This window comes from Coregonus lavaretus (genome assembly GCF_964263955.1).
Source record: "Coregonus lavaretus genome assembly, chromosome: 2".
Taxonomy (NCBI): Eukaryota; Metazoa; Chordata; class Actinopteri; order Salmoniformes; family Salmonidae; genus Coregonus; species Coregonus lavaretus.
In genome coordinates this window covers 49,595,550-49,612,470 of record NC_139989.1, presented here as the reverse complement: position 1 = coordinate 49,612,470, position 16,921 = coordinate 49,595,550, and the positions used below count along the sequence as shown (strand labels likewise).

The window sequence follows — 16,921 nt, the reverse complement described above, 5'->3', positions numbered from 1 at the left end:
GATAAAGCCATTACAAGTCCACACATTGCCCACATACCTCCCTGTAGAGTGACTTCCCTACCTCACCCATGAATGGAAAAAAAGTTACCATAATTCTGAGTCTATTCCAGTGCCTTGAATACACTGACTGTTCCTCAGTCTCTCAGCAATGTAATGTCATTGTCACCACTTGGATAGGTTCAGATCTAATGCAGCAAATATTCTATATATATATATATTTACAATTATATTTCGTTTTACTTATTTAAAACACTGCAATGAACTAATTACCATTGTATTAATGGCAACACCAATGGATTGTTTCACAGAGGGTACAATAATACAAAATAAAAGGAGTTTTCTGTCTTGTATGTCATGGAATGAATGCATAACATATGCTATTCAGTCCTTGGCCTCCCTTTCTTTCTGTAATTTGTAGTGTCTAATAAAGTATTTTCAGTTTCTTTTGATGAGTGTCACACTTGTTATTTCTGCTAGTGTCAAACATTTTCAAACTGTTTACTATATACACTGAGTCTATATAGTACTTAAGCAATAAGGCCCGAGGAGGTGTTGTGTCATGCCTAAGAGCAGCCCTTAGCCATGGTATATTGGCCATAACCACAAACCCCAGAGGTGCCTTTTTGCTATTATAAACTGGTTACCAACGTAATTAGAGCAGTAAATAGTACTTTTTTGTCATTCCCATGGCTTTCAGCCAATCAGCATTCAGGGCTCGAACCACCCGGTTTATAAAAAAACATTAACACCTGCTCTTTCCATGACATAGACTGACCAGGTGAATCCAGGTGAAAGCTATGATCCCTTATTGATGTCACTTTTTAAATCCACTTCAATCAGTGTAGCTGAAGGGGAGGAGACAGGTTAAAGAAGGATTTTTAAGCCTCGAGACAATTGAGACATGGATTGTGTATGTGTGCCGTTCAGAGGGTGAATGGGCAAGACAAAATATTTAAGTGCCTTTGAACGGGGTATGGTAGTAGTGCCATGCGCAACGGTTTTTGTCAAGAACTGTTTTTGTCAAGCTGGGTTTTTCACGCTCAACAGTTTGCCGTGTGTCTCTAGAATGGTCCACCACCCAAAGGCCATCCAACCAACTTGACGCAACTGTGGGAAGCTTTGGAGTCAACATGGGCCAACATCCCTGTGGAATGCATTCGACACCTTGTAGAGTCCATGCCCCAACGAATTGAGGCTGTTCTGTGGTCAAAAGGGTGCAACTCAATATTAGGAAGGTGTTCCTAATGTTTAGTATACTCAGTGTACATTTAGGAAAGTAATGTCGCATAACTAGTATTTCTAAGGAGTAAAATAACATTTACAGGTGGCTGGGTTAAGGTCAGTTGGGGTGTTCAGGACATGATACTAAATGAATGAAACTGCTGGTATAAACATTTCAGTGACGTTTGTGTTTTCCTCATCCACCTGCCAGTTTGATTGATCAAAAAGCTCCCAGGCACAGCAGCTGTCTCAAGCATCAAGGTCAGTGATTGGAAGGTCTCTTGCTGGGACTCTGGCTACCATTCTGTCCATGGAGGAAATGAGCAAAGGGGAAATGCAACTCCTTTAATGAAGGTTTGGTTTCCTACACAGAACAATGGAGAAATGTGTTTTCTGTCTGTCTGAACTACAGTGACAAGCACCCAGAGGTCAGCTATAGTTTGAACCTATAAATCTAGTACACATTTACAAGAAAGGGACAAACTGAGAAGAAGGTAATTATGTTGAGGGCATTTATTTTTTATCAACACATTAGTGGCCTATTTCTTACAGAGTGAAAATAGTTTTCTATATGTACAGCACCAAAACACCCAATGGATAAAGTAGAGTTAACAAGAAGCAGATGTTTTCCCTACAAAGGCCAGTACGGGATCATGTGCCAAAACAGAATATACAAATATTACAAAACATTGTGGTAAAGGGAGCAAGACATTTCAGAATATCTACAATCCTTAACAAAATAATCTGATTTCTCCACTTAGCATAGCTAACAAGATGTCAGGGAGGGGAAACAAAGGCATGCTCACCAAGGGCTGTACAGTGTTTTACACAAGGAACATGTGTGAACACTTGTTCCAAAAACTGTCTCTGGCAATTTGAGAAACAAGTGAGAATTCATTTGAGACACAAAGCTAAAAATGGATAAATCTACCAACCATTAAAAACCATTATAGGGTTGGTTGTACATGAGTTTCTCAATAATATGTCATTCAATCAATTCAATCTCAGAGTATAATGGTACTGGTCTTCATAGTTTCTCAACTGAAATGGCAAATACTCCTCAAAAGAAAGGTAGGGAATGCAGTACCATTGAAGATCCGAAAACACATAACAAGTGAAAATGAATACAAAGAACAGAAGGGTAATTTAGGATGTGAGGAGAGTTTTTAATCAGGAAGTGTGTGATATACTAGAACTATCTACTGTACCATAAGTGTGGCAGCAGTGATAGTCTGTGCAGAAGTACTGTACATCTCAGATGTACTGTAGATACTGTATCATTCTGGAAGTTCAGTCCAATCACAGATACCCTTTTTTAAAGGCTATAACAACTCAAATACTCAGCTTCTGAGAGCTCCATATTTGTGAGAAAGGATACAATTCCACAAATCAGAGTACTTATTAAACAGCATATCCAATGGTTCTTTGTGGTTCTTATCATACAAAAGTGCTTCAGAAAAATAAGTCTGCACTTAGATACTGATAAATACTGATTCAGACATTTTGTGTCCAATGTGTACAGTGCAAATGTACCTCTGAGTGAAAAGCCCAACTCAATTGAATGTCCTTCCCTACTGCTTTTCAATCAATAAGATGACTGACAGAATCACTACAATTGACAGATGATACTAAGTATGGAATGTGACCGACTTTCACGTGATACAAAACACTGATATCAATACGGCCCAATGTATCATTACGTGCAGAGAACAATTGCCAAATGGAAGTCAAAAGTTGATCATTTTAGTTGTTTGGGGGTTCCAACTGAACAACAGTTGTACAAAAGCAGAATTACAAGTAGCCTTTGTTCAAGGTTTGTACAGTCAAAGATAAACCGAAAAAACTGTTCCCCACCCGAAAACAGTAAACAATGCATGGTCGTTTTCGTAAACTTTCCAGTTGCAGCCTCAGTGGGCAGTTGTGGGAGTCTATGTGCTGGTGCCTCTGTCGAGAGGCACAGGAGGGCACTGTGTTTTCAGTTAGCCTTGACGCGGTGGGGGTCAGGCGTCCCGAATAGTATTAGCAGGGGGACTCCTGTAGAGGTACTTCCAGATAGCGTAGTAGTGCACGGCTGCAGCCAGCGCCACAAACACGTGCCAGATGGCATGGGCAAACGGGATGACCCCGTCCGACTTGAAGAAGAACACGCCCAGGCAATAGATGAGTCCCCCACAGGCCAACTCGTACAGTCCATCCGTGTTGTTCTGTGGAAAATTTGGGGAAAAATCTAATGTAAAGGACTATAATATTATTCTCCAAGGTTCAGCATATAGTACTGTAATACAAATACCAAAAACCTTTGGAGTCTGAGTGAACGACCACAAGAAGTCCACAAGGGGGCATAGGAGGCTGAACAACAGATATTCTGCTGATTATATTGTGCATGGGTATTCAACTCTTTTACCCTACGAGGTCCGGAGCCTGCTGGTTTTCTGTCCTACCTAATAATTAAATTGCACACAGCTGGTGTCCCAGGTCTAAATCAGTCCCTGATAAGAGGGGAACAATGAAAAAATGCAGTGGGACTGGCTTCAAGGTCCAGAGTTGAGTTTGAGGGATATAGTGGTACACAAGTGAAGTATGGTGATGGAGGCTGTGATCACTACGCCTTGGTGATGGATGCTACTGATAATGTAAAGTAAGTAACTAATACACACATTAACAAATTCATTAACTTGATGTTTTTGCAATAACACCTGATGACAGTAGGCTTTACAAAGGTGCAAAACAATAGAGCACCTTAAAAGGGCAACTCCACCACTTTTCAACCTCATTTTCATTATCTCCAGTACAATTCCAGTGTCAACACATGTGAAAACAGCACATTTCTATGTTTTGTAGAAAAAAATGAAGTTAAAAGTTCTACCCGATGACATCATCAAAAGTTAAACCATTTTAAAAACAGTGATTTTCAAACACTATGAGATTGATGTTGACGTGGGGAGCAAGAAAATCCCTCCCTTGCCTTGCTCAACCTTGCAGGTTTTGAAAATCACCGCTTTTATTATTTTAACCCTACCCTGTGATGTCACAGAAAAGCATTCCTTTCTTCTTATCTTTTAGTCATTTAGCAGACGGTCTTATCCAGAGCGACTTACAGTTAGTGCATAAATTTTTTTTTTTTTCATACTGGCCTCCCATGGGAATCGAACCCACAACCCTGGCGTTGCAAACGCCATGCTCTACCAACTGAGCTACATTCCTGCCGGCCATTCCCTCCCATACCCTGGACGACGCTGGGCCAATTGTGCGCCGCCCCATGGGTCTCCCGGTCGCGGCCGGCTACGACAGAATCTGGAAATCGAACCAGGATCTCTAGTGGCACAGCTAGCACTGCGATGCAGTGCCTTAGACCACTGCGCCACTCGGGAGACCTGGTTTTTAACCACAGATCATAGAAACATGCTGTTTTCACATAAGGTATCTGTCTGATTCCAGATATTCTAGGGCCATTTTAATTAAGCTATGTAAAATCGGTCATGTTTAATGGATCTGCCAGATACCTTGAGACAGAGTGTCAATGCAAACAGTAAGCAGCAGATGCAAATGTAAGCAGCACTGCCACTAGCGCTGTGAGTGTGGGTGGTGACTGAGTAAGGAGATTACAGCAGAAAGTCAATATGTAAAACGGAGTACGTTACCATTGATGTCACAACCAACGCAGGGAAAAAACCCATAGTCAAATAGAAGGCGAGCTCAACAACTTTATACCTAGAACAAAGAAACACATAGAATATTCCATATTAAAACAAAGACCTACTTTATCACCAAAAAAAGTACAACATTGACAGCAACAAAACTGATGATGGTTAGCAGATATAACAATGGCCCTGTTTGTCAGCTTCATTGTTATAGGATTCATTGAGCCCGTAGTCTGTACATATCCAATTACTCCACTGAAGATTTAGTTTTAAAACAAATATTTACGTTGCAAAAAAAGCATAATAATTAAAATGCAAAAAAGTTATTATACTCACTTTTCATGGTAGTTGAAGACATATATCGTTCCTGCAGCAGCCATTAGCCATACAAACCAACGCATGTGAACTGCGAGTGGGCCAAGCTCACGAAGATTCAACCTGGCAGGAGAGAAAGATTATGTTCATTCCACACTTTAGCCTAGGGGAAACATACCAACTACAGGATCCTCATCACATACATGAGATAACTTTGAGTTACTTGTGTAACCCCGATTCTATGAGAATACCAGTGACATGTGTCACTTATGGGATATGCCTAAGGGGCGGGTCACAGGCTCAAAGTATCCAATCACACAGTGTCTGTTGAAGACAGACTGGTCGAGTGGCGAATGAGATGAGACCCTCTCCTCCATAAAGGGAGCCACTCGCCAGCCAACTGGTCATTTTCAAGCATGCCTCTTCCTTGCGCTCTTGCGAACAGGGAAAAGCGGTGACACATCTCACTCATATTATCATAGAACCGGAAAGTTATATTTCTAATACTCGTTTGGATGTGTCACTTCTGGGATATGGCCAACTCCCATAACACAGACATGCTCTCTGAAGCCAGGGTAGCTCCAACAGCATCACCCCTCAGAGGCTCCGACACGGAGGGAGTATGCCCCACGAAGGTGCAGTGACATCCAGTCGGTAAAGACCTCCAACATATGACGTGGCCCAACACCCTATAGCGCAAATCTCCCCTAAGGAGATGCCTTAGAACAGTGCCCAAGAGGTAGCCATACCTCTAGTGGAATGAACCCTTCCGGGCTGTAACCTTGCTATTATATTTTCCAATACAATAGCCTACACTATCTCAATATAGCCATTAACGAGGTAGGGGGCCTCCCTTTGCAGGGAGGTGCTTGTGAGTGCAGCCCGCTCATTCGTTTTGCAGGCATAGGGCAGACGGTAAAGCGGGTTAGAAAGAGAAGTGTAACATCTCCCCGGCTCAAGAGGTTACCATGAGAAAGCCTCAGGCGCAATAGACGAGTCCCAGTGATTGGTTTTGCGTAAGCGATGCGCACCCTCAAAACAACATCACAGAGGGTGTTACCCTACTGTGTAACTGTCGAGGCCTGTGTGACAGGGCGAGATAGCAGTCAACTGGACCTTTGGAGATCTTCCCTCTGTCCAAAGAAGTCCTGCAATGAAGCATACAGAGCATTTAAGGAATGATCTGTGTAGGTCACACCACTTCTCCAAAAAAACAGATTGTTTGTTTCTCCAAACAATGGGCGTGTATGAGGGGCACTGGCACTCTGGATCGTGAAAGATCTTGAGTGGCCGGCTTGTCGCATTCAGATTTATCCTCCCACAGGCTATGCTCAGAGGGTCACGGCTACTGGGTGAGGGTGCAAATCTTTCCGTATGTTAGGGTCCGTAGATCCCTGCATAACGGTGGTTACCAGGACTGGTTTTTAGAGCAGGAGAGTGGTCTCCGCTAACCAGGACGTACCTGGTCATCACGGAAGACGAAGATGAGGGATAAGCCTGTTACCTCACTCTGCTTAGAGTCGGGGTGTCAGGCCTAGGAGAGAGAAAAAGCATTACCCTTTAGAGGGTGTGCCGTTGCTTCCACCCCTAGTGGTGCGTAATCACCATGTAGGGGCGGGGTCTCCAAATAACCATTATAGGGTTGACGCTTCTAACAGTCTGTCTTCTCGAGTCAGTCTGGATAGATACGGAGGGCGGGCTCTCAGGGACCGGTTTGAAGTGCCAGCACACGCGTGTCATGCTCACCCTGGGGTGTGATAACGCCACGGGGGGGCAGAGAGTGTCCCAGTTAACTCGTAATGATATCTCTTAATGAATGGGTCGAAGGCATATGAGCATAATGATTATTGCAAAACATGCTTGATACTCTTGGACTGCGTCCCTACCAGGTGGCAATAGGTATGGCTATACCGTGTCACCGAGCGGGGTTCTTTGCACGAGAGAGCGGCCAACGGAATGACGAACGGCGTCAACCGGTGTAGCCAAAAGAAAGAAGGAAACCTGCTGGTTACCCAGATCCTAATCCTATGCAATAGATTAGCTACAGGTAACTGCCAAAATAAAGGAAACAATTGAGATTAATTAATATCCCATCATGCTCATGGTTATGTATAAAAAAGCCCAGTTGCCCAGTGTCTTTGAAAGAGGGGTCTCAAAGGAGCATAGGGGGTTTAAAGGGTGTGTGTGTGTGTCACCAGATTTCCACCCAATATGGGAGATTCTGGAGCAGCGCCTGAGACAGCGTTTTCCACCACCTTCAACAAAACCTCTCGTGGAAGAATTGTGTCACATCCCTTCAATAGAGTTCCAGACACTTGCAGAAACTATGCCAAGGCACATTGAGGCTGTTAACGCCCTATTAAGACACTGTGTTGTTTCCTTTATTTTGGCAGTTGCCTGTATGTCTGGTATGTTTTGGCCCTACCCCGGAAGGGAGGGTTAGCAAGAGCAAAGATCTCCTCAGCCAGTCGTTCTGAAAGCGAAGGTGGAGCTGACTAAATCTCAGACTGCGCGAACCAAGCACAGTTAAGAACGGGATGAGGAAAAAACGCCAGAGCGTGGTGGACTTGGTGTACCAGATAGCTGTCTGGGGAAAGTTAACCATTCCCCCCCTCTTATTTTTCCTTGGAAAAGAAAGTACCAGTAATGGAATACTGTACAGACTGTCCTATAGCTCAATACAAATAGTTTTCTAGCAATAGAGCTAAGTTGCCATAAAATTGCCAAAAACTCAGAGAAACCCAGTGGGTTATGGTGGTCCTTAAAGTGAACCCCGGAAACCTGATTTCCTATTTATCGCTATGAAAATGCAAGTTTCTCCTCTGCCTTGCTCACTTAGTGATGGCACCTCCTGGTGGTAGTACCGAGGAGGTGCCCACATGAGCCTGTTTTTACTGTGTTGCTCATGCAAAAGATGGTTAAAAGCAACAATGCCGTAAGGCAAGGAAAAATTAGGAAGCCATGGTAGAATAGCAAAAGGCAATCTGTCATCCAGCTCCGTATGTCAGAAGAGACCGGAAGGAGAACGAACATGCAGACTTTTTCATCCCTGGCTAAAACCTGAGAAGGTGCCAAGCGGAGAGTCCAAGTGGGATGGCACTCGGGGGGTAAGAGTGCACATCCTCCATCTTCCCAGGTGAGCAATGTCACGAAAGTGCGCTGCTGCAAAGGGAATAGTTGTTTTGTTTTTTCCCCCACAGATGTGCCTCCCCACTCTTACACGAGAGGGGGAGGGACGGCTTACGTTAAAACCCAAGAGAGGCCGTAGGCTTTGCACACTATCCTCCTCTGCCAGTTGTTGCCCCCTCCTTGCTGTGAGGCTAAAGCCAGTTGTTTCCCCCTCCTTGCTGTGAAGCTAAGGCCAGTTGCAGTGACCAACGGGCTGCCACGGGGCCCAGTTTGCGGGGCAGGCAGAAGTTGAAGGCTTCACCTTCTTTCTTACGCATGCAAACGCGGGCCGAACAACTCCTTGGGTGTCACAGGGGCATCCAGGAGGTTCACTTTTTCTTCGTCTGTCAAGCTGGATAAGCTTAGCCAAATAGCCCTTTCTCACACCACCACCAGACTCATGGTATGACCACAGCCTTAGATGGCATTATGGGAGGCACAGAGGTTTAGATATGTAATCATACAGATCTCATCCCAAGCAATCCAGTTGCTTCCCCACATCCTCCAGTAACTCTGCCTGGTAGGCCAACAATAAAGAGATCATGTTAAGGTCTCTGATTTAAAGGTTTGAGGCTTTGTATGTCTTATGGAAAATGGAGGCAATAAAGCGCTCTGTCTTTCCAGGGAGGGAAGTGCCAGTAGTGCTAGCAGCACAGTGTGTGGGGTGGAGGTGGTCAGCCACTGACGGTTCCACCATGGGAGGGTTGCGAAACCCAGATCCCTCCATATCGTGCATGTCCTTGCTAGGGAACCCCTAGCCAGGATGCTGCTGGTAAGGGGCTTATCCTTCGTCTTGGGATGGGGCAGCAGTGGCCATTGTGTAGTTCAGGGCTACGCTGAGATGCCTGTTGTAAAAACAATGTGTAAGCTCTGTGGCTTTAGTTAGACCTTGCACCTAATACTAGCTAAGGTCTGCACAGTGAGAATGCTACAGCCGTGAGGCTAGTGATGTGTTGGCTACCTAGCAGCCAACTTTGCTAAGGCATGCTGTAGCTAGCCCAGTGCTGGCCGGAGGGAACCACATGTCGGCAGTTCGGGTAGGTGTTCTCCCACGACCGTAGAGCCGTGAGGCTAACCAGTTGGTCTAGTTAACCCATAAGAGTCTAAGACCTGTTACTACTAAGCTATATGGAAATGTTTTAAGAAGGTCATACCAAGGATCCTTTTGCTATTTGATTTGGAATTTTAAGACCCCTTGAAGTATAAAAAAATATATATATAAAAAATTTGATAAATTATTTTAGGCCTTACTGCAATTGGCCCATACAAATGCATTGAATAACATACAGTGAGGGAAAAAAGTATTTGATCCCCTGCTGATTTTGTACGTTTGCCCACTGACAAAGACATGATCAGTCTATAATTTTAATGATAGGTTTATTTGAACAATGAGAGACAGAATAACAACAAACATATCCAGAAAAACGCATGTCAAAAAATGTATTAATTGATTTGCATTTTAATGAAGGAAATAAGTATTTGACCCCTCTGCAAAACATGACTTAGTACTTGGTGGCAAAACCCTTGTTAGCAATCACAGAGGTCAGACGTTTCTTCTTTCTTCGTTTCTAGTTGGCCACCAGGTTTGCACACATCTCAGGAGGGATTTTGTCCCACTCCTCTTTGCAGATCTTCTCCAACTCATTAAGGTTTCGAGGCTGACGTTTGGCAACTCGAACCTTCAGCTCCCTCCACAGATTTTCTATGGGATTAAGGTCTGGAGACTGGCTAGGCCACTCCAGGACCTTAATGTGCTTCTTTTTGGGCCTCTCCTTTGTTGCCTTGGCCGTGTGTTTTGGGTCATTGTCATGCTGGAATACCCATCCACGACCCATTTTCAATGCCCTGGTTTAGGGAAGGAGGTTCTCACCCAAGATTTGACGGTACATGGCCCCGTCCATCGTCCCTTTGATGCGGAGAAGTTGTCCTGTCCCCTTAGCAGAAAAACATCCCCAAAGTATAATGTTTCCACCTCCATGTTTGACGATGGGGATGGTGTTCTTGGGGTCATAGGCAGCATTCCTCCTCCTCCAAACACGGCGAGTTGAGTTGATGCCAAAGAGTTCGATTTTGGTCTCATCTGACCGCCACACTTTCACCCAGTTCTCCTTTGAATCATTCAGATGTTCATTGGCAAACTTCGGACGGGCCTGTATATGTGCTTTCTTGAGCAGGGGGACCTTGTGGGCGCTGCAGGATTTCAGTCCTTCACGGCGTAGTGTGTTACCAATTGTTTTCTTGGTGACTATGGTCCCAGCTGCCTTGAGATCATTAACAAGATCTTCCCGTGTAGTTCTGGGCTGATTCCTCACCGTTCTCATGATCATTGCAACTCCACGAGGTGAGATCTTGCATGGAGCCCCAGGCCGAGGGAGACTGACAGTACTATTGTGTTTCTTCCATTTGCGAATAATCGCACCAACTGTTGTCACCTTCTCACCAAGCTGCTTGGCGATGGTCTTGTAGCCCATTCCAGCCTTGTGTAGGTCTACAATCTTGTCCCTGACATCCTTGGAGAGCTCTTTGGTCTTGGCCATGGTGGAGAGTTTGGAATCTGATTGATTGATTGCTTCTGTGGACAGGTGTCTTTTATACAGGTAACAAACTGAGATTAGGAGCACTCCCTTTAAGAGTGTGCTCCTAATCTCAGCTCGTTACCTGTATAAAAGACACCTGGGAGCCAGAAATCTTTCTGATTGAGAGGGGGTCAAATACTTATTTCCCTAATTAAAATGTAAATCAATTCATAACATTTTTGACATGCGTTTTTCTGGATTTTGTTGTTGTTATTCTGTCTCTCACTGTTCAAATAAACCTACCATTAAAATTATAGACTGATAATTTCTTTGTCAGTGGGCAAACGTACAAAATCAGCAGGGGATCAAATACTTTTTTCCCTCACTGTATTCACTACATGGTACAACAGATAGTCACCCCCCAAAAAATCTAAAAGGAAGTTTGTTCTGAAGTGTCTATCCTATATCTGAGAGATATAAGAAATATGTATTTAACCCCTTATTTTGGGCGCTAAACAGCCTCCATATATACACTACATGACCAAAAGTATGTGGACACCTGCTCGTTGAACATCTCATTCCAAAATCATGGGCATTAATATGGAGTTGGTCTCCCCTTTGCTGCTATAACAGCCTCCACTCTTCTGGGAAGGCTTTCCACTAGATGTTGGAACATTGCTATGAGGACTTGCTTCCATTCAGCCACTAGAGCATTAGTGATGTTGGGCGATTAGGCCTGGCTCGCAGTCGCCATTCCAATTCATCCCAAAGATTTGATGGGGTTGAGGTCAGGAATCAAGTTCTTTCACACCGATCTCAACAAACCGTTTCTGTATGGACGTCACTTTGTGCATGGGGGCATTGTCATGCTGAAACAGGAAAGGGCCTTCCCCAAACTGATGCCACAAAGTTGGAAGCACAGAATCGTCTAGAATGTCATTGTATACTGTAGCGTTAAGATTTCCCTTCACTGGAACGAAGGGACCATGAAAAACAGCCCCAGACCATAATTCCTCCTCCACCAAACTTTACAGTTGGCACTATAAATTCAGGCAGATAGCATTCTCCTGGCATCCACCAAACCCAGATTTGTCCGTCGTACTGCCAGATGGTGAAGCGTGATTCATTACTCCAGAGAACACGTTTTCCACTGCTCCAGAGTCCAATGGCGGCGAGCTTTACACCACTCCAGCCGACGCTTCGCATTGCGTATGGTGATCTTAGGCTTGTATGCGGCTGCTCGGCCATGGAAACCCATTTCATGAAGCTCCTGACGAACAGTTCTTGTGCTGACGTTGCTTCCAGAGGCAGTTTGGATTTTGGTAGTGAGTGCGCAACCGAGGACAGACGATTTATACGCGCTACGCGCTTCAGCACTCGGCGGCCTACAACTTCGCGGCTGAGTTTTTCCTAGACGTTTCCACTTCACAATAACAGCACTTTCAGTTGACCGGGGCAGCTCTACCAGGACAGAAATTTGATAAACTGACTTGTTGGAAAGGTGGCATCCTATGATGGTGCCACGTTGAAAGTCACTGAACTCTTCAGTAAGGCCATTCTGCCATTTTTTGTCTATGGGGATTGCATGGGTGTGTGCTCGATTTTATACACCTGTCAGCAGCGGGTGTGGCTTGAATTGCCGAATCCTCTAATTTGAAAGGGTGTCTACGTACTTTTGTATATATAGTGTACTTCCATAAAAATTGTCGACTGCTACCGGGGGACCTTCAGATGATTCTTGTGAGGCCTGTGGGCGTCCTAGAGCAAAACAACTGACATGTACGTTAGATTAGTGTGTAGCCCAAACTGTTCGGACGCTACAGACGATTTTGCGAGAAGACCGATTTTCGGGATGTCTCATGGTATGACAAACACTGCTCTAGCTCTGTCACCGCCGATGCGGAAGTGTTACATAGGTGGATGCGGTGGATTGAGACGCATCCAATGCAAAAAAACATATCTCTGGCTTAAACTGACAGATCTTTATGTTTTTTAAAATTGTTATTATGCTAATTATATTTCAGCGGGGGCGCAAACATCAACCTTAGGGGGTTAATAAAAACGTGTAAACGTAGATTTTAATCAGACGAGAGAAGAGAGCTAGCAATAGTAGTGTTGCTGGTAGTAAGGCTGGTGCGGTTAGCTTGCTTTGCAGCTAGCTAGCCAGGTTAGCTTAAGCATTGCGGCGGGAGCTAGACATTTGTTAGTGTGGTTAGTTAAAGCCTTACAGCGTGTGCTAACCTAGTTAGCCGAAGCGAGGGCTAACCGAGTCTCGGTAGCTAGCCGTGTGGCACTACCTGAAAACCGGAGGCTGAACGAGTAGAAAGTGAATTCTACTCGAAGCAAAACTTTCCTTTCGGTCAGTACTCAACACTATCGACAAGAGCTGAGGCCCTAAGTTCGGCAGCATTAACCTTACAGTTCGCCTGAGAACAGTTCACTAGGAAGACAGGAATGTAGTTGTGCTAAGGAGAGCTTTTAGTGAACGCGGTCATGACCAGTTGGCGGGCGAGTGGCTACCTTTATGGAGGAGAGGGGCTCACCTCATTCGCCACACGACCGGACTGTCTCCAACAGACGCTATGTGATTGCATACTTCGATACTTTTAGGCGTATCCCATAAATTACATATCGAAATTGGTATTAGAAATAGAACTTACCACGGTGTGTAGGAGGCTGCGATGAAGAAATAGATGACCACTCTATCACACATATGAAAGCAGTGCTCCACAGACCTAGAATCAAGACCAAGAATTCAGTATTTCTCTCTTTGGCCTTTGTGTCTGCCCACTCATACCTAGTATACAATTAAAATGACTATCTGCTGGGTGCTGTATACTATAACTTAGGTAGTCAGACCTGTTACTGTAGTCGGACCTGCTACTTCAAATTACACTCACTGGAGTATCTGACATAGGCTTTGAATAAGCACCCACGAATAGGCTACCATTGCAACAAGTGCTGCTGGTAAGCTCTTGACTAGGACATTCATTTTTGCCAACACATGGTTAACCTTTGTTTAACCAGCTAAACAGCTGCTCTTAGCAAAAATGTGTTTGGAGTTACCTTTCTAACTAATAGGCTATGAGTTTACACTTCCTCTTTCAATTATAATGTGGGGAGGTCAAAATAATCAAACAAATCGATTCATTTTAAAATGTTGATTCCTTCTCCTTTCCATTATCATTCACCTGATGATAAGACAAGACATGTAAAAAAATATATTTGCTAACGTATGATGGGGTCCCTGGGTCACCGTTTTGCCTGGGAGGTGGTCCCTTGGCAAGAAAAGGTTGAAGACCCCTGGTCTAGTGTGATAGAACGTTCCTCTGCCTCCTCACCTCATGTGGCTCTTCTTCCAGGTGATGATGTGGAACACAGTGGAGACCAGGAAGAGGGCACACAGGCCCATACCGTACACCCAGGCTGTGATCTTCTCCCAGCGGTCGTCTGAGAGCCGGTGCAGCAGGGCCATGCCCACAACGGCTGGTACGATGAGGAGCTGCAGGGTACAGACAAAGGGAGACGGATTAACATTACCAACTGTTGAAAACTATCCTTGTAACATACACCCAGTGTAGTCTACAATTATAGTGTTTTTGGTCAAATGTGTTTTCTCCATAACCCTATCAACACCAGGTAGAATTCTGTCAATAGAATTAAGCATGGGAAAAACAACAATTGAGGTCTGACATTTGAAAACCAGTTTTTGTACAGTAGGCCTACACTTAGGGAACGTGAACTCACCGCGTGAGTATAGCAGTTTGCAGCATGCTCATAGCAGGTGGGCTGGTAGCGGCAGTTAGCAGAGGCCCGCCTGTTCATGAACCTGAAACATACAGCAACATGCAGCAAGTGTTACTGGGGCAGATAGCGGGGAGGACTAAGGGCTGTTCCAATACTGGTGTTAGAGGTCATCCTGATTGAGTGCTGTTCCAACACTGTTTCTGGGTTGTTCATGCAACAGTGTACCATGCCAATTGACGAAAGCAGGAAAATAACACACGAGAAGACCAAAGACTGACAAAGTACATCTCAAAGAAAAATAGCATATAACTAACACAAGTAGGCCTACAGGCACACTCACATTTTAGTGATTGACCAAAATCCATGTAAAAGGACCCATGAGCACCAACCTGAAGTTTATAAGAGCATATAACATTTTGTTTCAAATGAAAGCTAAGAGTCTGTATTTTTTTTAAATTAAGGCATATATACATTTTTCAACAATTTTACATCCTAAACATTTGGAATAAGCAAAGGCTTTGATTTCTGGTCACACAGATGGAAGTAGAGTAGAGTTCAGTACAGTAGAGCACATGAGTAGAGTACAGTATAATATACTCTACTGGACTGAACTATACTGTGCTGTACTATATACTCTACTGTGCTCTCCTGTGATGTCCAAACTTGTGAAACATAGACGTCTATGATTGGTAGAGATTTGGTCCGATTTGGACCAACCAAATTTGGTCATGTATGGAGGCGGAGCTCATTAGAATAATAGCCAGTGTGTAGAATAATACTCAAACATGCAAAGGAGGATATTACATTTTTATACCTTTGTGTACCTATTCAGGATACATCACCATGAAGAGAATGAAATTCATAATTATACATTTCTGCATAGTACAGATCAATGACCCATGATGTCAATCTGTTACAGTCATTCTGTTACCGGGTGTTGATCCACTTCACTTAGTGAAGTTCAATAACCAAAATAGATTTGTTCAAACTCAAGGTGTCATATCATAGCTGACACCCCATTCTTTCTACAGATATCTTTGAATCTTAATTCGAAGTACTTATTTATGTTTTTTGACGTGGTCACATAAAAAACTGAGGGAGATTTTACTGTCATTCTGTTACCAAACTTTGCATCTGCACTGTTCCTCAAATAAGTGTTTTTGTAAAATTTTCAGTGGCAATTGTTAAAAGTATAGTTTTGCATATAGGTGTATGTTTTTATAAACTTTGCAATCAATAGTTTTTGTTTGGCATACATTTTAAAGTGAAAAAGTGAGTCTCAGCGTCACTCTGATAACATGGAATTGCCCTTCATCAATGACTTATACCCATTATTTACAATGCCATGATTGGACAATTATGGCGACTTGTTTTACCGGATTCCATCTACCTGTGCTACATCCAAAGACTGGCTACATTGCGTTTCCTGGTGGGAAACGTTGTAGCTAGTAGGCTATAGTACTGCATGCTACAATAGCCAATGTCTGCTTCATTCATGGCTACAAAGTAACAATCCATCTAAGAAGAAGGCTCAGTAAATGCCAATAGCTAGGTTCACTTACGTTAACAAGACCACTTGCCTGAACAAATGAACGCCAGCTAGCTATCCATCTATCTATAGCTAAATTCAACATAATGCAAACATTGGATGACTGCCACATTTTTAGCTAACCCACCTTTGAAGGCTGTTCACTCTCATCATTTCAATGCCTTCACGCAAAACGAAGGGAGGAAATCACGAAGCAAGCTTTAGCTAGCGAACTACAGTCAAAAATAGGAAATCAGCAAGCTAGCCAAATAGGAAATTAGAAAGCTAGCCAAAACAAGAGAAAGTGAAGGCCCAGCTAACGTCATCAACTAATCAATCCTCTGTACACATGTCGATATACCTCCAGTCCAAATCAATACATCAAGACACTATTTTAGTATTTTCCTTAATACCATTTATGCTGCAAATATTAACTAGCGTCAATCGATTAAATTAATACTATCAATTAGAAAATACATATCCTCCTGACACCGGCGTTGTTCCCTATTTCACGATTCAAATGTGTTTCGTTAATGCAAAGATCTTTTGAATGACGAAGGCTTGAACCAATAATAGCACTAAAAGTGTGGGACATCATCCTATCAGACCAATCAAAGATCTGATGACAGTGTAGGTGTCTGGAGGTGGACTCAAATTCTCACATCATGATAGACATATGTAACAGTAGTAGTTATTTTTGTTTCTCAACCAGCAACCCTGAATATGGGTTTCCACTAGTTACCACAACCACAAAGTGAAAATGCTGTATCGTAAAAATTCATGAG

The 16,921-nt window shown here is 43.6% G+C and overlaps 1 protein-coding gene across 2 annotated transcripts; it reads right to left on the bottom strand.

The window, feature by feature from the left end:
* Positions 1–1,718: 1,718 nt before the first annotated feature.
* On the bottom strand, positions 1,719–16,688 carry LOC311150097 (monocyte to macrophage differentiation factor-like). Of its 2 annotated transcripts, XM_084187377.1 has the most exons (8): positions 16,268–16,688; positions 14,949–14,997; positions 14,609–14,690; positions 14,203–14,363; positions 13,522–13,596; positions 5,199–5,300; positions 4,863–4,932; positions 1,719–3,425 (listed from the first exon to the last, which is right to left on the bottom strand). In XM_084187377.1, coding segments are annotated over exons 2-8 (696 nt in total). In that variant the 5' UTR covers positions 14,951–14,997; positions 16,268–16,688; the 3' UTR covers positions 1,719–3,221. The 2 variants fall into 2 exon arrangements, with proteins under 2 accessions (XP_084043503.1, XP_084043502.1); XM_084187376.1 differs by lacking the exon at positions 14,949–14,997 and having other exon boundaries at positions 1,722–3,425; positions 16,285–16,673.
* Positions 16,689–16,921: the final 233 nt, after the last annotated feature.